This window comes from Peromyscus eremicus, chromosome 1 (genome assembly GCF_949786415.1).
Source record: "Peromyscus eremicus chromosome 1, PerEre_H2_v1, whole genome shotgun sequence".
NCBI lineage: Eukaryota > Metazoa > Chordata > Mammalia > Rodentia > Cricetidae > Peromyscus > Peromyscus eremicus.
The window spans coordinates 165,258,971-165,283,808 of NC_081416.1; the positions used below are offsets into that span (position 1 = coordinate 165,258,971).

Below are 24,838 nucleotides of genomic sequence, written 5' to 3' on the forward strand. Positions count from 1 at the left end.
CCCTGGGCCCAGTCTCCTGCACCACACAAAACCCTGAAATGGTGGCAGAGGCCTACGATGTCAGAGTTCTCGAGGCAGAGATTAGAGAATTTGAAACACAAAGTCGGGCAGAAGACATGGCTCAGTGGTTAAGAGCATTTGTTGCTCTTACAGAGGACTTAAGTTTGGTTCCCAGAGCCCACATAGGGGCTCACAACTATCCTTAACTCCAGTCTCGAGGTATCCAAAATCTTCCAGTCTCCATGGGCATTAGGTACTCAGGTGCCTGATACATACACAGAGGCAAAATATTTATACACACAAAATAACTGTTTTTTTTAAAGAGAGACATTTCAAGTCTTCTTCAACTATATATCAAATTTGGGCCATCTTGGGTTTCAAAGAAAAAGAAAAGGAAAAGAAAAAAAAGAAAGCCAGCTGGGTATGATGGCAAAAGCCTTTAATCCCAGCATTTGGGAGGCAGAGACACGGGGATCTCTTGAGAGTTTGAGGCCAGCCTGATCTACATAGCAAGTTCCAGGTAAGCCAGGGCTATATAATGAGATCCCATCTCAAAATAAAACCAAGCCACCAGCAGACTGTGTGGCAGGAACAGGCGAAATCCACGGGAGGAACCATAGTGACAGACCACTGCAGCTCCGAGGAGAGGTGACCTCATCGAGGGGACTGTCACCTTTATACCCTTCAACTCAGGTGCTGACGCTTTGGGCCCAGCCCTTCACCAGCGCCCCCCATGCCACTGTGTTGGTGTGAAGAACAGACCTGTGACTCCCACGGAAGGAGGGGAAGGACAGTTTGGAAGTCACAAAAATATATTAAAACAGCCATCACCTTCCCCCAGTGCTCTTCCCCTCCCCAGTGTCCGCTGCCCACCACCCACCAAGGAAAAAGACCATCAATCAGGACAGGGAAACGGAGGTGCCCCAGCTGCAGGCCAGGATCTGGGGGGGTCCCTCCAGCCTGGGAATGGAAGGCGGCTAACAGTCTTTACAGGTTCGACGCCACCGTCGACGGGGCCGCTGGGAGGTCAGAGGTGCAGGAGGGTCAGGCAGGATGCAGCGGACGGTCGGGCCTTGCCACAGGGACAGAAAACAGAAGAGAAATGAAAAGAGTGAAGAGAAGAGAGACATCACAGCAGGGGGGGAGGGGAGAAGAGGGAGGGAAGCCATGGGGTGGGGCAAAGGGAGTGCCTCCAGGTAACACCTCTGTGATGGGGCAGCCAGGACAGGAGGGCGCCCCAGTGAGGGGTGGGCTGCACGGAAGGGGCAGGGCACTTGGCTTTGGGAAGAGGTAGAAAGGGGAATCTACCAAGGCCACAGTTAGTGCACAGAGGACAGAGGGCAGGCAGGGAGAGTCCCAGAGCAGGCAAGGTCAGGCCACAGGAACATCGGAGACCAGGCAAAGGCCTGTGTACCAAGTGCTTGGAGCACAGCATGAACGCTGGAGAGCCAAGCCTTGTGTCACCTGGAGCTGGGAGGGAGGGAGGGAAGCAGGAACCTGCCTGCCATTCCATGCTGCACCCCACCCTGTGTGCCGGCTACAAAGTCCTTCGGCCCAGTCTTTTGAACACGCTCACAGTGCCTGCATGGTCCATCTGGGCACCAAGGCTCTCAATGGAGCTGCTCCCCCGGGGCCCTACCAGAGTCCTCTTAATGGCGAACTTGACCTCAGCTGAGGACTTACTCTTGGTGCTTGTGACCTGGCTGTCCTGGGCCTCAGACACAACGGCAGCCTTGCCCAGTCTCTGGAGGACACTGACTTTGGGCAGGGACTCCGGCTTCTTCTCTGGCCCAGGGCGAGAGGGAAGTGCCGGGCGCCGCAGCCTTGGAGCTGTCGTGGTTGCAGAGCTTGTGGCCTTGGCTTTGACAGTCAGTGCCGGCTGGGGACTGGTCTTGGTGGGGCCCCGTCCTAGCTTCTTTAGGACCCCAGCATACTGCAGGACAGAGCTGCTGCTGTCATTGTCACTGTCCCAGGCCAAGTCCTCATCCATCTCTGGGGTGGCCCCTAAGCGGCTGAAAACTCCTGTGGGCTGTAGATGTCAGAGAAAGGACAGTGGGTCATTTTAGTCATCAACATGCTGCCTGCTCTGTGCTGGCCTCTGAGAAAGTCAGCTGGCAGTCCAGTGTCATCCTATGTAATAGTGACAGGGACCAGAGGCCAGGGAGCCCAGAGGAAGACCTGACTATGCCAGGGACTCGGGAAGGTTCCTTAGGAAAGGGCACAGGCCACTGGAGCTCTGAAAGCTGAATGTCAGTAGCTCTAATAAGGACAGGGAGAAACAGGAGTGCCTTGCCAAGGGCAGGCTGGGCACTGGGAAGATTGCCCAGGTCATTTTAGCTGTTTACAGTGTCATGCATTAGACAGAATTCAGGGCCTCATACACAGCTGGGAAACACTCTACCACTGAACTATACCCCAGCCCCTTACTCAGTCATTTACTTAGCAGATAGTTTATGAACCTCAGCCTAGGATGAACAGTGTTAAAGACACCACGATGGTCAGGACAACCCTGACCATACCCTCCTGGAGTCATAACTCGAGGGAGGAGGTAGCATCAGAAATAACTTCACTAATTCAACAATATCAACAGTCAGTCGTGTTCTGTGAAGGACAGGATGTCTTCATGGATTTTCTTTTCCTTTACAAGGGTTACTACACAGTCCACAGTCTCAAGCTGGAGATCCTCCTGCCTCAGTCTCCTGAGTGTTGGGATGATAGACGTGGGCCATCACTGCCAGCATTGAAGGGGAGTAGCAGGCTAGAGGGCAGGAGTCAGGGACAATCCATGTCTTCTCAGAGATGCCAGGGGTTGTAGTCCCTCCGAGATGAGTGAGCAGAGAAAGAAGCATGCCTTCGGTTTCGGAGGCAGAAGTGACAGCCACACCTCCTGAGCACTCAGTAAAGCCTCACATGGCTGAACGTCCAGTCCTAGGAGCCTGTATTACCATCACATCACGGTAAGATTCTGGGAGGTGAGAGACAGAGGGCAGACGGCTCTACCCTGGTGAGCACGGGACTCAGTGGAAGCCAGTGTCCACTGTGGGTGATACCTAAGGAGCGCTTGCCGTGCCCTACATCCCAGCCTCTTGCTGACACCCATAGCCGCCCTATTAACTGGCATTATATAGATTCAGGAACTGAGGTACAAATGGCTGAAATGACAATGCCAAGGCCATCCAGCCTGTCAGAGTGAGCTCTAGGGTATTCTAACCATACTCCATGCCTGGGGCCTAGGGAACCGCTGGTTACAGCAGTAAGACTAGGTTTTGCTGTGGGCACAGTTTAAAAAACAAAACAAAACAAAAAAAACCTTGGAAGCAGCGGTGCAAGGCTGTGATCTCAGTACTCGTGAGGTTGAAGGAGAATGATCTCGAGTTCTAGGCCAGCCTAGGCTACAGGAAAGACTGACTCAAAACAAACACCACCATACCACACCACACCACCCCCACACCACACCACCCCCGCCAAACATCCAGTCCTAAAGAAGGCAGGCGTGGCAGTGCATGCCTGTCATCTGAGCACTTGGGAAGTGGAGGCAGGAGGATCAGGAGTTCAATCACTTGGCTACAGTGTCAGACCACCCAGAGCATATGAGACTCTGTCACAAAAAAGTAAAAGAAACAGAAAAACCTCCTCTTCATGCGGCAGCATGGCTATAACTGTGGGGACAGGGCTACAAGGGTTCATGGCAGCGCTGTGGGACCCTATCCACGCATCAGACAGAGGTGGCAGAGCTGAGGACAGACGGAGGCATCCAACTTGGAATGTATTCAGCTGACTGAATGCAGATGGCAGGCACCTGAGCTGGAGGCTCAGGATAAGATTGCTATGGTAGAGGATCCTGAGACTAGTTAGGACCTGGGGGTGGAAGAAAGAAATCCAGCAGCCAAGCAGACTGTTACGAAAGGGCAAAGGGCAAACAAGAAATCCACCACAGCCAAAGAGAAAACAGGTTCAAAGGGTGGGAAGAGAGTTTGGCCACCTGGGACACAGACCGTGAGTGTCAAGAAGCACACCAAGAGGACCAGCACTTGCCCACACGAGCCGCTCCAGCACGCCATACTCACCTTAGTCCCTGTCGTCGTGTCTGCTTTGGTCTCAGCCCCAAGGCGATCAAATACAGAAGTTCTATGCAGACCTGGGAGAGAAGTGGCACCATGAGGCAGCACCTGCCTGTGGCCCCGTGGGACCATGTCTAGGCTGACCACAGTGCAGATGCCAAGGTGAGATGACCTAGGGACAGACCATGCATGCTCAGCTCAGGCTCCCAAGGGTCAGATCGGGGAAAGACCAACGAGCTGGCTAGCTTTATGTCAACTTGACACAAGCTGAAATCACCTAAGAGGAGGGAACGCCTCCATAAGATGTCGGTAGACAAGCCTAGAGGGCGTTTTCTTAATTAGTGATTGATGCTGAAGGGCCCAGCCCACTGTGGGTGGTGCTATCTCTGGGCAGGTGGTCCTGGGTTCTATAAGAAAGCAGGCTGAACAAGCCATGAAAGAACCAGGTAAGCAGAACCCCTCCATGGCTTCTGCATCAGCTCCTGCTTCCAGGTTCCTGTCTTGTTTGAGTTCCTGTCCTGACTTCCTCCAGTGATGTGGAAGTGTAAGCCAAATAAACCCTCTCCTCCCCAACCTGCTTTTGATCATGATGCTTCATCATAGCTACAGTAACCCTAACTAAAACAATCAATGAAAATTGATACCTGAAATTCACTGTGCCTCTGTATAAGATGATGTGGAAGGGAAAATGTTTCTTCTTTGAGATTGGGTCTCATGTAGCCTAGGCTAACTTTGAACTCACTATGTAACTAAGGCTGGCCCTGAACTCCCGATTCTCCTGCCTACACTTCCCAAATGCTACTCCATCCAGCTTTGTTCCTTTTAAGTTTGCAATTGTGGGCATCTGGCAGAATGTGATGAATGGTAATGAGTCCTCTACTAAATAAAACCTCCATCTTAGTCGGACAGTGGTGGCACACACCATTAATCCCACTACTCTGGAGGCAGAGGCAGTTGGATCTCTGAGTTCAAGGCCACCAGCCTGATCTACAGATCGAGTTCCTGGGCTACAGCCAAGGCTACACAGAGAAATCCTCTCTCAAACAAACAAACAAACTCTACATCTCCACCAATAACAGTGTTCACTGAGTCATAGCCCAAAATATTATGGAAACAAATGACCATTAAAAAAGAATAAGCCACCAGCTCAGGCATGGTGGCACACGCCTTTGATCCCAGCACTTTGGAGGCAGAGGCAGGGGGATCTCTGTGAGTTAGTGAGCTCCAGGACAGCCAGCATGACAGGTGACCCTACTAAGGCAGGCACAGCACACTTCGGTAGTAGGACAGAGAAAAACCAAACTAAACTGATAGAAAAACAAGCTTCCTCCTTGATGGCTAGCTTCACGGTGTTGAAAGGTACTATGCAGGCCACTGGGGGGAAAGGTCATCAGGGGCATTACCCAGCAGTGAACTCTGAATGCTAAAACATCAACCTGCCTGGCAAGATGTGCCCACTGGTCTAACAGTGGCATGAGGTTATGGAGTTAACCAACAGCTCCTGATTAGATTTGAGGCCTGCTCCACAGGAGGAAATACAGGCCTGGTATGGTAAACCTGGTCCAATGCCCAAGGCTTAGGAGATCGGAGGTCCTAATAGAAAATTTAATACTGTTGTTTTGGTAAATGGACATGTTATCAAATTGCCTTCTAAATATTCATGTTTAGGGGGATGGGGGCTCTGAAAAGATGGCTCAGCAGTTAAGAGCAATTACTGCTCTTGCAGAATTTCCCAGTACCCCCAGCTTACATCATCTGTAACTCCAGTTCTAGAGGATCTGACACCCTCTTCTGGCCTCTGTAGGCTCTTACATGCATGTGGTACACATAAACTCACATAGACTCACACATATTCACATAAATAAAGAATAATTTAAACATATCTACACGTTTGTTTATACCCATATTAGTGCTGCCCTCCTCTTGGTCAGAGAAGCTTCTTCAACAGTGGGCAGCAGTTACCACAAAGACTCAACTGGTCAAAGCGCTGAGGTGAGTGTGTGCACTGAGTGCTCAGCCCTAAACCGACTACCTACATCAACCTCTCCAAGGCTCACAGGACACTGCATGAGAGGGGACAGGAGGAGCGTGAGAGCTGGAGAAGCGCTGGGAAATGCTGTCTTCTGGGTGGGACCTGCCACGGGAACTAACTGCACTACGGCACTCACACAAGGTCATTCTAGAAGGCAGCTCTAACAGGGAACAGTAAGCCCCCTGCAGGAAAATAAAAGGACAGGACATGAATGTAAGAGAGGGTATGCTGGGGTATCCGGCAAGGATAGATCCAGTCAAGGTAGAATGTACACATGGATGAAGTTATTGAAGGACAGACTGGAGAGATGGCTCAGCAGTTAAGAGCACTTGCTGCTCTTATAGAGGACCCAGGTCCAATTCCTAGTATCCTGTTCCAGGGACCCTAACACCCTCTTCTGGCTTTCGAGGACTGCCACACATGCACATGAATTCACATAAGCAGACCCACAAAATAGTTTTTTAAGGAAAGTACGAAAGAATAAAAGATTAAAAACGAAAGAAAGACATAACTGGAGGAAATTTTATACTGCTATCTAGAAAATAATGTTATTTGTGCCACACACGTAAAAAAGACTGAGGCTTTAAGTAGGAGGTAGAGCACTACCCTAGCATGCACAAGGTCAGATCCACAGCACCTCAAAAACAGAATATAAAAAAATAAACCAACTGGCCAGGAATTGGCAGTGCATGCCTTAATCCCAGCACTCGGGAGGCAGAGGCAGGAGGATCTCCGTGAGTCTGAGGCCAGCCTGGTCTACAGAGCTAGTTCCAGGACAGCCAGGGCTATATAAAGAATCTGTCTGGAAAAACCAAAAAATAAGTGAATAAATATATAAAAATAAGGCCGGGCGGCGGTGGCGCATGCCTTTAATATATAAAAATAAACAAAATCAAGGAAAAAGAATAGAGCCTCTATATTCAGTGACATTTGCAGGTCCACACATGCTGCTCCAGAGAGGGACAACACCCATAGGTATGGGGCCCAGGAAGAAGATGTACACCATCTCAAAGTTCTTCCAGGAGCACCAGCAGAACTTTCTAAAATGTCACCACCATGGGGCCATCTCCACAGCACTGAGGATGAGCCCTTGCTTTGCCTCACAGTACTGGGGTCCACTGCGGGCCTACTCTTAGCCAGGTATGGTCACTTGCTTTCCAGGCCAGCCATAACTGACTTTTTGTCCCTGCCCTCCAGGGACAAGGCATGAGGAACCCAGCTTCATGAACTGCAGGATGGCAGCCCAGAGGTGAGTCTCTTCCTCTATGGTTGCTGTCCTCTTAGCCAAATGCCGTTAGCTGCTTCCCTCTAAGCCCCCACCCACTGGGCAGGACCATCACTGGGTAACAAGCTTAGAGAGCCCCATCTGCAGCCCACACAGCCTGAACCTTTTGCTGCCTGCTGCTGCTCCAGGATCTTGCGGGTGCGGGGGGTGGTCCCCTTCGGCATGTGGATGATGTACTTCCCCTCCATCTCAGCTGTCACCCGTCGCCGCCGCTTGGTAGGAACAACCAGGCTCTCCTCTTCCCTGCGGGCCAGAGCTGGTAAGGAGACATGGAGTCAGCTCCCTCAGGCAAGGATGTTCTGAGGTTGGGGGTGGTGGGGGAACTAGCTATGGGCATGACAATCTGTCTGTCTCTGTCCTCCCTCTTTGGAGACAAGGTCTCCCTATATTGTCATGCTGGCCTCAACTCACAATCTTGCTGCTTTAGCCCTGGAGGGCTGGGCTTATGGACATGCACCACAATGCCAGCTGCACATCAGTGTCTTTCATCTCCTTGCTTGTGTGACTGGATCCTTCATGTGCACAGCTGCTCCATCACCAGACGGAGCCACTGAGGACATTAGTCACTAAACCACAAGTGCTTGGGATTTGCAAGCAGTGGTGACTTCCCAGACATCTGGACTGTGGGACCTGCTGGGTGGTTACATCCTCAAATCCCATAGTGCTGCCTTCAGAACTGTATGTGCTTGTGCCTTTTGCCTATTCTTTTTGTGCTTTCACTTATTAACAAGTAATCATACTTACCGTTTAGGTATTTTGCAGAATTAATTATACTTTAAAATATATGTACTGGGGGCTAGAGAGATGGCTCAGTGGTAAAGAGCACTGGCTGCTCTTCCAGAGGACCTGGGTTCAATTCCCAGCACCCACATGGCAACTCACAACTATCTGTAACTTCAGTTCCAGGGGATCAGATACCCTCTGTGACCTCTACTGGCACTAGGCATTCACACAATGCACAGACATACATGTAGACAAAACATCCATACACATAAATAAGTAAAAAATAGGGCTGGAGAGATGACTCAGAGGTTAAGAGCACGGCTGTTCTTCCAGAGGTCCTGAGTTCAATTCCCAGCACCCATATGGTGGCTCACAACCATCTGTAATGAGATCTGGCGCCCTCTTCTGGCCTGCAGGGATACATGCAAACAGAACACTGTATACATAATAAATAAATAAATAAATAAATCTTTAAAAAAATAAAATAAGTAAAAAATAAAACTATCTATACTTATGATATGTGTGTGTACATCCGTGGCTCTCTCCCTTCACCACGTGGGGCCCAGGGACTGAACTAAGGTCATCAATCACGGCAGCAAAAGCACTGACTCACTGAACAGTGTCACCAACCCTAAATTAAACTTCTTTTCTGTTGCTAAGCCAGGGTCTCACTATGTAGCCCAGGCTGGTCTGGAACTTGTAATCCTCCTGCTTCAGCCTCTCCACTCCAGCATGCTTTACAACACCTACTTTATACTTCAACCACAAAAAAGAAGTCCCTTCACAGTGTCGGGAGGTAGACCTGTCGCCACTGTTTCAGCACTTTATTAACTACTTTTAGCTTTCTGGTTTTTCTTTTTGGTTTGCTCTAACTCTAGCTAGCCTGGAACTCTCTGGATAGACCAAACCAAACTTGAATTTGGAATGATCCCCCTGCCTCTGCTTTCTGAATGCTGGACTTACAGGTATGTACTACCATACCTAGCTTCTCACATTTACTTTTTGTTTTTTTACTGGGTTTCTCTGTATAGCCTGGGCTGTCCTAGAACTCACTCTGTAGCCCAGGCTGGCCTCCAACTCAGAGATCCGCCTGCCTCTGCCTCCAGAGTGCTGGGATTAAAGGCGTGTGCACCATCACTGCCCGGCTCTTACTTTTACTTTTATGCTTATAAATTTTTGTGGTGCTGAGGATTGAATCCAGGGCTTTCGTCAACATCATCGAGGCTATATAACAATCTCAAGGCCAGCCTCAGTTACCAAGGAGAAGTAGAAAAGCCAGGTCTCCAGTCTATCTTGGAGAGCTTCTCACTGTCCTCGAAACCAAGACATCATCACTGCCCTTCTAGAAACAGTAACAAGGAGCCAGAGAGACGGCTCAGTGCTTAGGATCAAGTACTGCTTTTGCAGAGGACCCAAGTTCAGTTCCCAGAACCCACATCAGAAAGCTCACATGGCCTGTAACTTCAGGTCAGGGAAACCACTCTTCTGGCCTCCATGGACACCTGTGCACACAAGCACACACCCACATACACACACATAATTCAAAAAATAAAAATAAACCTTTAAGTTAAAACAAACAGACAGAGGTCTGCTTGTGGGACTCTCAGCAGTGGGACCAGGGCCTGTCCCTAAGGCCTGGCTTGGCTCTTGGGACCCTACTCCTCATACTGGGTCGCCTTGCCCAGCCTTAATACAAGGCCAGGAGCTTAATCCTACCTCAACTTGATATGCCATGCTTTGTTGACACCCATGGGAGGCCTGCCTTGCTGAACAGAAACAGAGGAGGAGTGAATAGGGGAGGCGGGGGTTGGGGGGGGATGGGAGGAGAGGATGGAGGGGAAACTGGTCAGGATGTAAAATAAATTTAATTTTTTTTTTTTTTAATTTATTTATTATGTATACAGTGTTCTGTCTGCACATATCCCTGCAGGCCAGAAGAGGGCACCAGATCTCATTACAGATGGTTGTGAGCCACCATGTGGTTGCTGACAATTGAACTCAGGACCTTTGGAAGAACAAGCAGTGCTCTTAACCTCTGAGCCATCTCTCCAGCCCCCATAAATTTAATTTTTAAAAAGAGAAAAAAAGAAACAAAAATTAAGTTCTCAGACTTGATCAAGTTCACAGAGGTCAATGACCTTCGGGTGGTCTCTGAAGCACCTTGTCACACTCAGCAGCACCCCCCCAAATACACGACACGCGCACACGCGCGCACCCGCCCGCCTTCTGCTCACCCACATTCCCCTGCAGCTCTGCCCAACACCTGCCCAAGCGTCCTCACCGGCAGCCTTGGCACCCTTCGCTGCCATCTTGTTGGACACGGTGACGGAGATCTTGGAAGTGCTGGTGTCTGACCGCCTTGGGGGAGTGTGGGGTGGAGAGTCATGGTTCAAGCTGTTGGTGATCATTCGAGAAGCGGCTGTGGGAGGAGGGAAGTGAGTCCAGCCATGCTATGGGTGCCCTGGAGAAGGGACTGGGAAATGGCAGGGAGGAGGATTCTGGAAGAACAGTCCAGGAGTGAGTTCTCAGCCCAACAGTGTTGGGGCCAGGATGTCAGAGGAAAGCACTGGACTAAGGAAGAAGCAGCTTCTGTCGCCCTGTGGCTGCTCCATCCTCATAATGTCAGGGATGCTTAAGGAACCTGGAAGGCAGCTTCCCATTCCCAGGAACCATGTCTGACCTCTCAGAGAAAACTCCTCTAACATCCCATCCCACCAGGACCCCTTTTACTTCTGCTCCCCTGACCCATGACACACTTTGTTCCACAGTCCTCATCACTTGACAGGATTTTTTTTTTTAAGACTTTGTCTTGCTCTGGGCTGGCCTGGAACTCACAATGTAACCCAGGCTGGCTAATTCATAACAATCCTCCTGCCTCAGCCTCCTGAGTGTTGGGATTATACACATGAGCCACCATGCACAGATTTGGTTTCATTTTTCAGTTACTTGAAATTATAAAAGGCATGTAGGCCAGGCATGATGGAAAATGCTTTTAACCCCAGCACTCGGGAGGCAGAGGCAGGTGGGACTCTATAAATTCAGGGCTAGCTTCGTCTACATGCATTCCAAGCCAGTCAGGGCTATAGCTATATAGCGAGTCCTTGTCTTGGGAGGGATGGAGGGAGGGAGGAAAGAGAAAAAGCCATCCAGAAAGGTATGAAAATGTTATGGACAGGCACTTTTGAAAGACTGGCAGCCAGAGTTGTGGGATCCCTGAAAGGGGGAGGAGGGGACTCTGGAAGGACAGCCATGCTTGTCTCTGTCTTTGGACAATGGCTATCCGCTGCCCTATACTGAATGCTATTCAGCAGAGCCTTTAACAACTTAGTGCTGAGGCTTTAGGACGGAGACTAGAACACAGGGCCTCACAGGCTAAGCATACACTCTAGAGCTGAGTTACACAGCCGCCCACAAAGCCGTTATGATCAAACTCTTTTCTGTATGCGTGTTGTGGGCTTGTTAGAGAAACGAAGCCTGATTTCTACAGCCTCCCCACATCAAGACCTTTGGGTGTGCCCTGCCAGCACGGACAGAGCAGATATCACAACAGCAGAGGCTCCAGAAGCCCCAGTGCTGGAGCCTGCCTGCTAATGCTGTTTTTAGGAACCCTGTGACTCTCACCGTCAGAACGTGCCTAGGCTAGCCTGCTGCATAAAGACACCAAGTCACCTCTATTACTCCAGCTGACACCAAGCCAGTAATCAGATGTGTAAACGAAGCCATACTTCAATCTAGACATCATGAACCACAGAGACCCGCTGAACTGGGTCAGAGTACCATGGCCAGCCAACCCATAAAACTGTGAGAAGCATATGTCTATGACTTCGTGTTTATTTATCTGTGAGAAGTAAATGTCTGTAACTGTTTATGTTTGTGTGTGTCTGTCCATTCATATGTGTGCACTGTGTCACTCAGAATTGTGACACTCAGATGTGTGTGTGTCCTTTTCTTCTACCTTGTTTGAGATGGTTCTTCTGGAGGCCTGAAGAGGGCGTCAGGCCCCTGGTGCTGGAGTTACAGACATCTGTGAACTACTTGATGCGGGTGCTGGGAACTGAACTCCGGTTCTCTGGAAGAGCAGCCAGTGTTCTTAACCACTGCGCCTCTCCAACCCCCTACTTTAAATGTCTAACCCTCCGGCTACCACTTCTCAAGTGCTAGATTAGAGGGTGTACCACAGTGCCTGACTGTTTGGAGCTGGGGATCGCGTCCAAGGCCTCGTGTATGCTGGGCGAGCACTCTGCCAGCTGAGTTCGAGCCCAGCTCCGTATGTTTTTTAAATAGGGTCTCACTCTGTTTGTTGCCCAGGTCTTCAGAGTCTGTGTGTGCACACTCATCTGCTCACTGGGATTCACTACAGCCCCATACACCAATACATGTGGTGCTTCTGCAGCTGTTTGCAGATTGGCACCATCACCCAGCACGTGTCCCCAGCCTATGGCAAAGGGATCCTGTGGCCTCTGGTGTCAGCTCCTGTAAGTGTCCTTCTTCCATGGTCTACTTACTGCAAGAAATGTAAAAACTGGTCTCTTTTCTGCTTTTGCTTGGAGACTGTGCAGCTTTCAATGACACCAAGCACACTGCTAAGGTGCTGTGTGACACTGCACTGCATGGAAAGGCCACGGTGTGCTTCATGGAAAACACGTGTGGCTTACAGGCTTTGTTCTGGGATGAGTCACGGTGGTGCTGGCTATGAGCTCAGCAAATGACTCAACAGCATATAGTAAACAAGGTGTCCTTAAAAAGGACACATGGGGGACACTGAGACGACTCAGTGAATAAAGGCAAGAATGTGGGTGAAGGTCCTGATCCACGGGACCCATATGGTGGAAGTGGGGGTCACATAACCACATGTGCCATGGCACTCGAGTACTCCCCAAACATATACACACAGAATAAATAAATGTAAACAAGAAATACATTTTTTAGAAGTATGGCTAGTTAGTTTTTTGTTTTTTGTTTTTTATCAACTTTACACAAACTAGAGACATCGGAGAAGAGGTCAAAAAATGCCTCCATCAGACTGGCCTACAGACATGTCTGTGGGGTATTTTTTTGACTGATAACTGGTGGGGAGGCTGCCCCACTGTGGGCAGTGCCACTCCCAGCAGGTGATTGGTCGGGAAGCTGTAAGAAGGATAGCTGGATAGGTGTGGTGGAACAATGTCTATATTAATCCCAGTACTCAGAAGGCCGAGACAGCAGTTCAAGACCAACCAGGGCTACATAGTGAGACCCTATTTCAAGAAGGAACAAAAGAAAAGAGCAGCATTCCTCCAGGGCCTCCACCTTGAGGTCCTGATCAGGCCATGTAAGCTGAATAAACTCTTTCCTTCCCAAGTTGCTTTTAGCCATGCTTTATCAAGAAGCCAGGCAGCAGTGGCGCACACCTTGAATCCCAGCACTTGGGAGGCAGAGCCAGACGGATCTCTGTGAGTTTGAGACAGAGTGAGTTCCAGAACAGCCAGGGGTGTTACACAGAGAAATTGTCTTGAACCCCCCCCCCCTCCAAAAAAAACCAAGCAAACTAGGACAAAGAGGAGTATATAAGGTAAGGTATACGGGCTGAGGTGCAGCTGAGTGAACGGCATGACCAGCCTGCGACCAGCCTGCTCAGGCTCTGGGCTCCATCCCCAGCACCACCAAAGAATAAATCAGAAATGGTGACCCCAGAAGCAAGATGCTAATGCTACGGCAGGAGGATAGTGACTTCAAGGCCAGCCTGGGCTATATAAACTTCTGTTTAGGGGGGGGGGGGGGGGAGGCCAGAAGGATGACTTAGCGGGTACAAGTACTTACAACCAAGCCTGATGACCCAAGTTTGAGCATCAAGATCTATATGGTGGAAAGAGAAAACCACCTCCCACAACATGTCCTCTAACTTTCTCAGACACTATCTTGTGAGACCACACACACTAATTTAAAAAAATTATGACTACTGTGAGAAAGGGCCACACAAACAGTCACTCTCTGCCTAGCTTATTTGGTCCTTTATAGAGGGAGGGCCTCAACGGCTTTGCTTCCACCTCTGCAAACCAGATGTGCTCCCTTCAGTGAGGGGATACAATGAAGGAAGAGACAGAACAGATGCAACTCACCGCTAGAGGCGCCACGGCGAAGCTCCCCCTGGAGGGGGCTGGGGCTGCAGGGCACTGACTCAGTGGCAGCTTTGCACATGTCCTGGAAATGAGAGGTCACGGGTTAGCCCAGAAGGGGGTCCTCAAGCACTGAGCAGCACCCAGAGGCCTTAAAAGCTGTTCTGCCCGGCTGGAGAGATGGCTCAGAGGTTAAGAGCACTGGCTGCTCTTCCAGAGGTCCTGAGTTCAATTCCCAGCACCCACATGGTGGCTCACAACCATCTGTAATGAGATCTGGCACCCTCTTCTGTATACATAATAAATAATAAATAAACAAATCTTAAAAAAAAAAAAAAAAAGCTGTTCTGCCAGCTGGGCGGTGGTGGCACACGCCTTTAATACCAGCACTCGGGAGGCAGAAGCAGGGGGATCTCTGTGAGTTTCAGGCCAGCCTGGTTTACAGAGCGAGTTCCAGGACAGTCAGGGTTACACAAGAGAAACTCTGTCTTGAAAAAAACAAACAAAACAAAACAAATAAACAAACAAAAAACAAAATCTGTTCTGCTCTGGGGTTGTTTTTTAATCCACTTTTAGTTGTGTGTGTGTGTGTGTGTGTGTGTGTGTGTGTGTGTGTGTGTGTGTGGTGTATGAGAGTGCAGGTACTTGCAGAGGCCACAGGCATGAGATCCCTTGAAGCTGCACTTAAAAGCAGTTGTGAGCTTCGTATTAGTGCTAGGAACTGAACTCGGGTGCTCTGGAGGATGACCTTGAGCTCCTCATCTTCCTGCCTCCACTTCCAGTGCTGGGATCACAGGTGTGCTACCACCAGCCTGGCTAGCTTGCGTGCTCCTTCTCTTGCTCTCTGTTTTTGGGGTGGGGGAGATGTAGTCTCCCACGTGACTAGGCCACGTTCAGATTCCTGCCCTAAGCTCCTGAGTGCTGGGGTTAGAGCTGTATGCCACCACGCCCAGATCCCCAGCTCTTTTCAAGCCGTCTATTGGGATTGTCAAGGCACAGAGACCACATGGTGGCTTAGGAAAATGTTGAGATCTATTGCACATGTTACTATAAAGGTTCAGGGCATCTGGTAGCTGTATCAGCAAGCTCTGGGTTTGATTGAGAGATCTTGCCTCACTGAATAAGGTGCAAGAGTGATTGAGGATAATTCCCTTTATCAACCTTGGGCCTCCACATGCACATATACACGTGAACATGCACAATTCACGTGTGTCCATGTGTGTATACCACACACATGTGAAAAATGGAAAAAGAAACACAAAATTATGGTTTGCCTCATTGCATAGAGAAGACAGAAAACAAGGCTCAGAAAAGTCAGGCAACATGCCCAACGTCACACAGCAAAGAGCTAAACCTGCCTCCAATACTGCACCTTCCTTTGCTGCCAGGCCTCCTACTGGCCCCACAACAATCCCCTCCAGCCTCACTCACACTTTCCCCAGGCAGTCAGAGGCACAGAAGGGCACCTACCTGGCGGTGTACCACCTTGGCATGCTTGAGGATAGCAATGATGTCACCCACTACAGTCACGCCCAGCTCGTTCATGATTTCCTTATTGAGATCTAGCAGCATGCTCTTCTGGATCCTGTTGGGAGGATGGTGATGAGGCCCCACCCAGCAAGTTCCCGCCTCCTCCTACCCAGTTTACCCTGTCCCATCAGCCTCCTCACCGATTGTCCACAAACATCACAGCATAATTCACAGCAGGTCCTGGGGGAATGCCAGCTTCCTTGAAGAACTGGATCCACTCGGAAGTGGCTGGAGGTTAGACAGGACAGTCATTCATAGCAAACTGCAGCAGCAGTGGCTTCCGAATCGACCCAGAGCATGCCAGCCCTGACCTGAGAACCCCTGACCACCTGTGATTCAGCAGGCACTGAGTCCACGAACTGGGACCTGAGAGGTTTAACATGCCAGGCATGATGCTCCCAAGTTCCCGGTCCTTTGACCTTGTTCTTACAGCTTCACCCCGTCCTGGTGCCTTAACCCATGTGCCTGGCCTGATAGCGCTCAGCACATGGCCCGGTGGGGAGCCCAGGCCTGGAGCCAGTCCATGGGCTTTAGCAGGGAGCAACCAAGCCTCAAGGAGAGGCTCACATTCATATCTGTTAGCAGGAAGCTTGACTGGTTCAATCCTGGCTCTGCCATTTCCTGCCTGTAGGACTGTGGGCAAGTCAAAGCTCAGTGCCTCAGTTTCCCCATCTGTAATTTGTAATGGTACTATACATCTACCAAGTACTTCCTGGGCACACAGCACAGGTCCAATCCTGTTCCTAGCACCTGTGATACCTTAGACCCTCAGGGCAGAAGTCAAGAAATCCATCCTCACCTGGCTAACATTTCAGTACTAACAGCACCCATGTCCTCAAGTCACTGGGTGGACAGGTGGACTGAGTCCAGACGACCTTCAATGGCTGGTTTGTTCGTTTGTTTTTTAAGACAAGGTCTAGTGGAGCCCAGGCCTGGCCTCAAATTTACTCTGTAGCTGAGGATGACCTTGAACTCTGATCCTCCTGCCTCCTCCTCCCCAGGGCTGGACTTGCAGGTGTGTGCTGCCACCATGCTCAGTTTATGTGGTGCTGGGGATTGAACCCAGGGCTTGTGCGTGCTAGGCCAGCACTCCGCTCACCAAGCTAAATCCCCACCTGCTTCCCTTGAGTCCCCCCCCCCTTTTCTTTAAAGACAGGGTCTCAGCTAGCATGGTGACACACACCTTGGGAGGCTGAGGCAGGTGGATTCAAGGCCAGCCTGGTCTACATATCAAGTTCCAAGACGGCCAAGACTACATAGTGAGACCCTGCTTCAAAAAAAAAAAAAAAAAAAAAAAAAAAGGCAGGATCTCATGAATCTCAGGGTTGCTTTGACCTCACCAAGTAGCTAAGAATGACCTTGAACTCCTGATCCTCCTGCCTTACTGTGCTGGATCACAAGTGTGCACCATTTACAAAGGCCCTACAGAGCCTGGTGACCAAGGAGTTGCAGAATCTCTACATCAGGCTCACACCACCATGTCATGTATTATAGAGAAAAGGCAAACACGTGACCAACTGAGCTGTCATAAACCAGTGGCCATTAAGAAATACCTAGGCCACAGGTGGTGGTGCCAGCCTTTAATCCCAGCACTCAGGAAGCTGCAGCGGTGGGTTTGAGACCAGTCTGGGATACACAGTGAATGATCCGGAGAACTACAGAGTGAGACATTGTCTCCAAAAACAAACAAAAGAGATGTAGCCCGTACCCAGAAATGTTACATTCCCTAACAGTGTGTCTTAGAATCAGCGGGATGAGGTTACTACACATAGCACCAGGAGAAATCATCAAGAATATACACCGGCAGATGTCTATCCCGGAACAAAACAATATCCTTTGATTGTCTGTTTGTAGTGCTGCAGATGCAACATGGCTAATGAATGCCAGTTAAGGGCTCTGAGCTACCTCCTCTGCCCTTAGTAAACCATAATACTGAGCCATACTCCAAGTCCCTACAGGTGAGTCCTAGGCAAGTGCTCTACCACTTAGCTACACCTCAAGCCCTAAGCAATATCCCTTGACAGTGGCATCCATAAACAAACATGTAAAGTACTACACAACATTCAAAAGGAAAGTCAACAGTTTCGCTTAGTCCCACAGATGACTCTCAAATATCACACTACATAAAGGCACACATCATGATGATATACTGCATAGTTTTGTTATGCCAACTCAAAGCCTGGGCCTTGCTAAAGGTTTGTCCTTTAGTTGCTTTTAATTCCATTGCCCCTCACCCCCACAGGGTTTCTCTGTGTAGCCCTGGCTGTCCTGGAACTCTCTCTGTAGTCCAGTCTGGCCTCCAATTCAGAGATCCGCCTGCCTCTGCCTCCTGAGTGCTGGGATTATAGGCTTGTGCCACAGCCCAGCTTTCGATTTTCCTACATATGCAATAGATCTCCACATTTTCCTAAGCCACCATGTGGTCTCTGTGCCTTGACAATCCCAATAGACGGCTTGACAAGAGCTGGGGTCTGGGCGTGGTGGCATACAGCTCTAACCCCAGCACTCAGGAGCTTAGGGCAGGAATCTGAACGTGGCCTAGTCACATGGGAGACTACATCTCCCCCACCCCAAAAACAGAGAGCAAGAGAAGGAGCACGCAAGCTAGCCAGGCTGGTGGTAGCACACCTGTGATCCCAGCACTGGAAGTGGAGGCAGGAAGATGAGGAGCTCGAGGTCGTCCTTGCTCCAAGGACTTGCAGGTGAGCCTGGGTTAGCATGGAACTGCATCTCAGGAAAGAGAGTGGAGGGATAATCAGGGCTGTCTCCCAGCAAGCACATTTAACATCTGTTGAGAACTATGCCCAGGATTCCACATGTGGTAATCTCCTCAATCCAGATTGCAGAATTACCTACCATCTCCATCTCACAGGTAGCAGGCCAGGTGGAGCATGCACCAGAGGGCCTTACCAAGTTCTCCAGGCCAAACTCCTAACGCAGGAGGCCCAACACAGGAAGAGAACAGACAGGCTCCAGCCCCGCCCCCACCTCAGTAGAGCCCAGCTGTTCCTGCCTGTTACCAACCCTCCCCGCTCCACCTCTCTAGACCCAGACCACACCCCAGAAAGGGAGGTGGGCAGAGGGGCCCTGCAGGGAAATCAGACTCACCCATAGTCACTGAGACCATCGTCTCCCTGGCCTTGACCCTGCTTCCTGGAGCCTGGAAAAGAGAAGGGAGAGGTCCCATTCGTCGGCCCACAGAGAGCCTCAGGCTCCCGGTGCTGCCTGCCCGACTGCCTGCCAGAGGAGCATTCCTGGACTAGGGGCTCACAAACCAAGAATAGCCTGGAGCAGCTGGCAGGACGTCAGCCTAGGACAGGGTTGCCATCCCAGCTATCACCTCTGCCTGGGAAGGAGCTCAAAGATGGCGTCTTAGGGTGTCCACTGCTGGAATGAAACACCATGACAAAAAGCAACTTGGAGAGGAAAGGGTTTATTTCATCTGACAGCTTGTAGTCCATCTTGGAGGTAAGTCAGGACCGGAACTCAAGGAAGGAACCTGGAGGTAGGAACTGATGCAGAGGCCATGGAGGAGTGCTGTTTACTGGCTTGCTCAGACAAGTTGTCTTATAACACCTTGACCACCTTACCCAGGAACGACATCACCCACAGTGGGATGGGCCATCTCATATCAATCACCAATGGAGAAAATGCCCCCTAGACTTGCTTACAAGCTAACGGGTTTTTTTTTTTGGTTTTTTTGGTTTTTTTTTTTTTGTTGTTGTTTTTTGTTTTGGGGTTTTTTTGTTTTGTTTTGTTTTTTTGGTTTTTTTTTTTCGGTTTTTCCGAGACAGGGTTTCTCTGCTTTGTGCCTTTCCTGGATCTCGCTCTGTAGACCAGGCTGGCCCCGAACTCACAGAGATCCGCCTGGCTCTGCCTCCCGAGTACTGGGATTAAAGGCGTGTGCCTGCCGCCCGGCTCCTACAAGCTAATCTTATAGAGGCATTTTCTCAATTGAGAGTCCTCTTCCCAGATGACCCTGGCTTGTGGCAGGTTGACATAAAAGGACCAGCACAGAAGGCAAATGTCCAAGCTTCCATTCTTCACACCACGAGAGGTCTAGCTGGAATAGTGGCCCCCCAAATCCCAGCACATGGACCCACCCATTGCTCAAAGGAAACTTCCTAACGGAGTCAGGCACAGTGGATGCACCTGCTACCCCACTACTCAGGAAACTGAGGCAGGGGGATAGCCCAGGCTACAAAGTGAGGCTTTCTCTATTTGTTTGTTTGTTTGGATGTTTATAGTCCTAGCTGTCCTGGAACACACTCTGTAGACCAGGCAGAACTTGAGATTCCCGTCTCTGCCCCTCAATGCTGAAATTAAAGAAGTATGCCACCACATCCAGTGTGAGGCTCCTTCTCAAGCCTTAAGACAAAAATCAAGCATGGTAGAGTGTCTGGAATTCCAGCATTCAGAAGGCTGAGACAAGAGGTTCACGAGTTCAAGACCAGCCTAGGCTACATAAGACTCTGCATCAAACATAAAAGATTTAGTTGGTATGTAGCTCAGTGACAGAATTTTTGCTAGGATACGGAAGGCTGGGTGTGGTCCACAGCAAAATAAATAAACAAACAGGTTTCCCAAGTTTCCCACCTTCCATGTGGGAAATACTTAAGGATCCAGAGGGGGACAGAACCATGGAGCCCAGCTGGGAGCAGAGAAGCAGGGGACAGACAGCAAACCAAACAGCTATAAAGGCAGTGCTGTGGAAAAAGCATGGACGGCCGGGGAAGGGTGGGAGCCGTTTCCAACAGGCTGATCTGCAAAGACTGAGGTGTCATGTAGAGACCTGAGGGAGAAGTGAGTGTGTGGCTCTTTAGAGGAAGACTATTCCAGGAAAGGGGACACTGAGTCTAGTGCCCTAAGCTAAAAGCTCCTCAGTATGTTTAAGAGCCAGACTGCGAGGAGATGGGGGGGGGGGGGGGGGTTTACCAGACCCTAAGAGGCTCCAAAGAAATGGAAAACCAATTTTCACTTAGATGAGCCACTGCTTAAAGGGGGCTGAAGAGCTTTGGAAGCCAGCCCAAGCTTCACATCACGTTCAAGGCTAGCCTGGGCTGTACAGCAGACCCAGTATCAAGCAGGTGGGTGGGGCTAGAGGTGTAATTCAGTTTGGAGAGTGCTTGCCCAGCATACATGAAGCTCTGGGCTCCATCCCCAGCACCATACATACTAGGTACACACACCTGCAGTCCCAGCACTTGGGAGGCAGAGGCAGGAGGTTCAGAAGTTCAAGGCTATCCTTAGCTACACAGCAAGTTCTGGATGTGACACCAATAAATAGTACAAAGACAGCTCTGAGAAAGTCAGGACATGTCACACACCAAGCACCAACTAGCCCCCAGGTCGGAGCATCATGAAGATGCCTTGCAACAGCCTCATGGGGAAGACTATTATTAGTCCCGTTCTCATCAATTAAAAAAAACACACCTGACTCAGCAAGGAACAGTCACTTGCCAAGTGTCACATATAGCAACTGACCTTTCTGAGATTCCAAAGCAAGTTCTCTCTGATTCCGAAGCCCATGGAGCAGGTCCTCGGGAGTGTTTACTCTGTGCCAGAAACTGAGAATATGTACCTCTCAGCGGCTTTGCATTTTGAGCCTGGGAGGAAGAAAGATGAGCAAAAAGAGTAAATAAAGTTAAAACAGAGCGAACGGTAAGCCAAAGAAAGCACAGCAGGTTAACAGTAGGGCCAGAACTTGAACTCAGGTCAGTCCAATGAATGGAGGCTGAGGGACTGCTACACAGCACGCATAACCAGACTATCCTTGGAAGGCCTCAGTTAATACTAAACAAGAGGCCTGGAGAGATGGCTCAGTGGTTCAGAGCATTGGCTGCTCTTGCAGAGGACCCAGGTTCAGTTCCCAGCACACACATGGCAGCTCACAACTGTCTGTAACTCCAGTTTCAGGGGACCTGACACCTTCACACCAATGCACATAAAGTAAATTTAAATAAATTATTAAATTAAAAAAAAAATACAGGCGGTGGTGGCGGTGGCGCACGCCTTTAATCCCAGTACTCAGGAGGCAGAGCCAGGAGGAACTCTGTGAGTTCCAGGCCAGCCTGGTCTACAGTGCGAGATCCCAGGACAGGCATCAAAACTACACAGAGAAACCCTGTCTTGAAAAACCAAAAAAAAAAAAAAATACTAGGGCAAGGAAGTCACTGTTTGAACTCAATTTCATCTCCTTAATACCATTTTGTCTGTTTGGTTTGGTTTGATCCCATTTGTTGAAACTAGGTCTCCTGAATTCGAAATCTTCCTGCCTTCATCTCCAAGGCACTCTCTACTATCTTTTTTTTTTTTTTTTTTTTTTTGGGTTTTTCGAGACAGGGTTTCTCTGTGTAGCTTTGCGCCTTTCCTGGAACTCACTTGGTAGCCCAGGCTGGCCTCGAACTCACAGAGATCCGCCTGGCTCTGCCTCCCGAGTGCTGGGATTAAAGGCGTGCACCACCACCGACCGGCAGCACTCTCTACTATCTTAAAAACCATTTCCAGGGTCCATAAATGCTCAGAGGTTAAGAGCACTTCTTGCTTTGGTTTGGTTCCCATCACTCACACACAGGTCACAACCACCTGTAACTTTAGTCCAAGAGGATCCAACAGCCTGGGCTCCATGTGCATCAGGCATGTGTGTGGTGGAAACATACACAAGCAGGTAAATATACATACACATAAAAATAAATGAATCTTCTTTTTAAAAAGTCCATCTCCCCAGCTGGGTAGATGGCTCAGTCAGTATTGTATATGAAGATTGGAATTCAAATCCCCACCACCCACTTCTAATAAAGCCAAGCACTGGGGAAGTGAAGACAGGCGGATCCCTGGAGCTCAGCAGCCAGTCTGTCTGCCCAAAAGGGTGAGCTCCAGGTTCAATGAGAGACCCTGACTCAAAATACACGATAAAGGAGGACCAAGTAAGACACCCAACTTTGGCATCCACAGGCGCGTGCACATGAGTGAACATACAAACAAGTACACATAACACATACACACACAGGTTAATATTTTAAAAGTCTATCTCTTTCTGAATAGTGAAAATTGACAAAATTAACATTTTTAAAATAGCTCTCAAAACTCAAAAAATTACTATTTATTAGAATCCACATACTTTTATGTCCTTAGGAGACTTGAATCCAAAGCATGGTGTTGGAGGCTAATGCAGGAGCACCATGAGTTTGCAGAGAGCCAAGGCTAAATACCAAGGCCATGTCTCAAAGAAACCAAGAAGGGTGGAATAGTAGGAAGATGAAGGGGAGGGGGAGGGGGAGCAGAACTTAGCCCCAAGCCTGGCTTTGCTCTATTTTTCTGGGACTCACCTCTCAGAGCCATTTAAACCATCCTATTACTACCCATCACGCCAGCTCAGGAAATGGAAGATGAAATTTTGAGTTCCAGGCCAGGTGTGCTACACGGAGACCCTACCTCAAAAAGCCAAGAGCTGAGAAAAGGATCAATGACGGAGCACTTGCCTAGCAAGCACTTTACACCTGATCTTAGCCAAAAGGCCGAGAAGTGATTAGCTAGCAAGCACTTTAAAGAAAAAGATAACAAAAAAAAAAAAGAAGAAAAAGGTAACCTACCAAAGAGGCCTGCCTCCAACTCAGACAACATTAGTTCAGTCCCCTGAACCTACATCCCACATGGTAGAGACAACTCCCAAAAGCTGTCCTCATCTCCACACAAATGCATACACAGGCTCACTGCCCTTCAATGGTGGACATTTTTTTAAACGTGTGGTGTGGGGCAGTGAGATCGTTCAGTAGGTAAAGGCCACCAGGCCAAGTCGTCCTCTGACCTAACACACACACACACACACACACACACACACACACACACACACACGATAAAACCGATCTTTTTGTTTTTTTAATTTTAAAACGGTGTTAGAGGCATAAAATAAGCAAACTCAAAGCTCCTACTATGGACGGCACGTGATAAGTATGCATTAAATTAAATCTTAACTAAACCAGTGACAGTGGGACAGTTGTGGACCTAATGTCAGTTGCACGCAGGTGTGAGTTGGGATCCAAATATAAGCCTACTTAGCCAGCCGGGCATGGTGACGAACACCTTTAATCCCAGCACTTGGCAGAGGCAGGTGGAACTGTGTGAATTCGAGGCCAACCTGGTCTACATAGTGAGTTCCAGGACAGCCAGAGCTACATAGAGATCTCAAATATAAATAAATAAATAAACAAACAAATTATCCAATTTTCAAGTATCTTTCATTCACCGCCCACAACTGAAGAGGCTGTTCTATTACTATTGTATTTCAAGTTACGTTTTCCTTCTCCTGGCAAGCAGTGTTAATTTCCCAAATAGGATAACAATGTAAATTTCAGCCTTTTAAATTAAGGAACATGCATCAGTCATTATTTTAAATCAAGACTCGGCAAACATCAGGGTATCGATCTTCCCGACTATTGTCTTCCTTTCTCTGGGCTTCCCTGCCTCTATTTTGTTAGAACTCTCAGCTACTACCATCCCAATCCACCGAGCTCTTGGTATGCCAAAGATATTCATCAGAATCTGCAGGATGAACCTATGAGCCTGAGACTATCACTGTGCAGAGGAAACTGGGGTTCAGAGAGGTAAAGACACAGGCCCAATGCTGCACCGCGGAGCTGAGATTCGAACCCACACCCGCTGGCCTGCTAGCCCGGCCATCTCCCGCGCTATCATCATCGGCGCTAACAAGGATGGAAGAGTAGCGAGAGGAGGAGCGCTGGGAGCAGCCGCGGCGTGCACGAGCTGGCTGACGTCCCATTAAGGGGGTTCTACGGTCGGCTTCGGGACCCCATTGTACAGAGGAGGAAACTGAGGCTCGGAAAAAGAAATCGCTTATCTGGTAGCACGGGGTAGCCCGCACTGGGAATCCACACCCTTGGTCACTCCGCATCTTCATCCCCAACCTCCTCAGACCCAGTCCCGCCAGCCGGGCCCGCACCTCACCTGGCCCTGCCGGCCCGCACCCCCACGAGCAGCCTGCCTGCCCTCCTGGTCGCGCCAACTGCCAGCCACTCCTCCCTCCGCCCCGGCCGCCCGCCCCGGAAGTCCTGCCCTTGATACCGGATCTGACTGACCCGCCCACCTGGCCGCT

At 49.6% G+C, this 24,838-nt stretch overlaps 1 protein-coding gene across 2 annotated transcripts; it reads right to left on the reverse strand.

Moving 5' to 3' along the window:
- Positions 1-794: 794 nt before the first annotated feature.
- C1H19orf47 (chromosome 1 C19orf47 homolog) lies at positions 795-24,797 on the reverse strand. Of its 2 annotated transcripts, XM_059279478.1 has the most exons (11): positions 24,691-24,797; positions 21,211-21,332; positions 18,835-18,886; positions 15,867-15,954; positions 15,667-15,781; positions 14,200-14,281; positions 10,383-10,520; positions 7,482-7,634; positions 4,068-4,138; positions 1,684-2,029; positions 795-1,072 (listed from the first exon to the last, which is right to left on the reverse strand). In XM_059279478.1, the coding sequence occupies exons 2-11, from the start codon at positions 21,253-21,255 to the stop codon at positions 978-980; spliced, it is 1,185 nt and encodes a 394-aa protein (XP_059135461.1). In that variant the 5' UTR covers positions 21,256-21,332; positions 24,691-24,797; the 3' UTR covers positions 795-977. The 2 variants fall into 2 exon arrangements, with proteins under 2 accessions (XP_059135461.1, XP_059135455.1); XM_059279472.1 differs by having other exon boundaries at positions 795-2,029.
- Between the last annotated feature and the right edge of the window lie 41 nt (positions 24,798-24,838).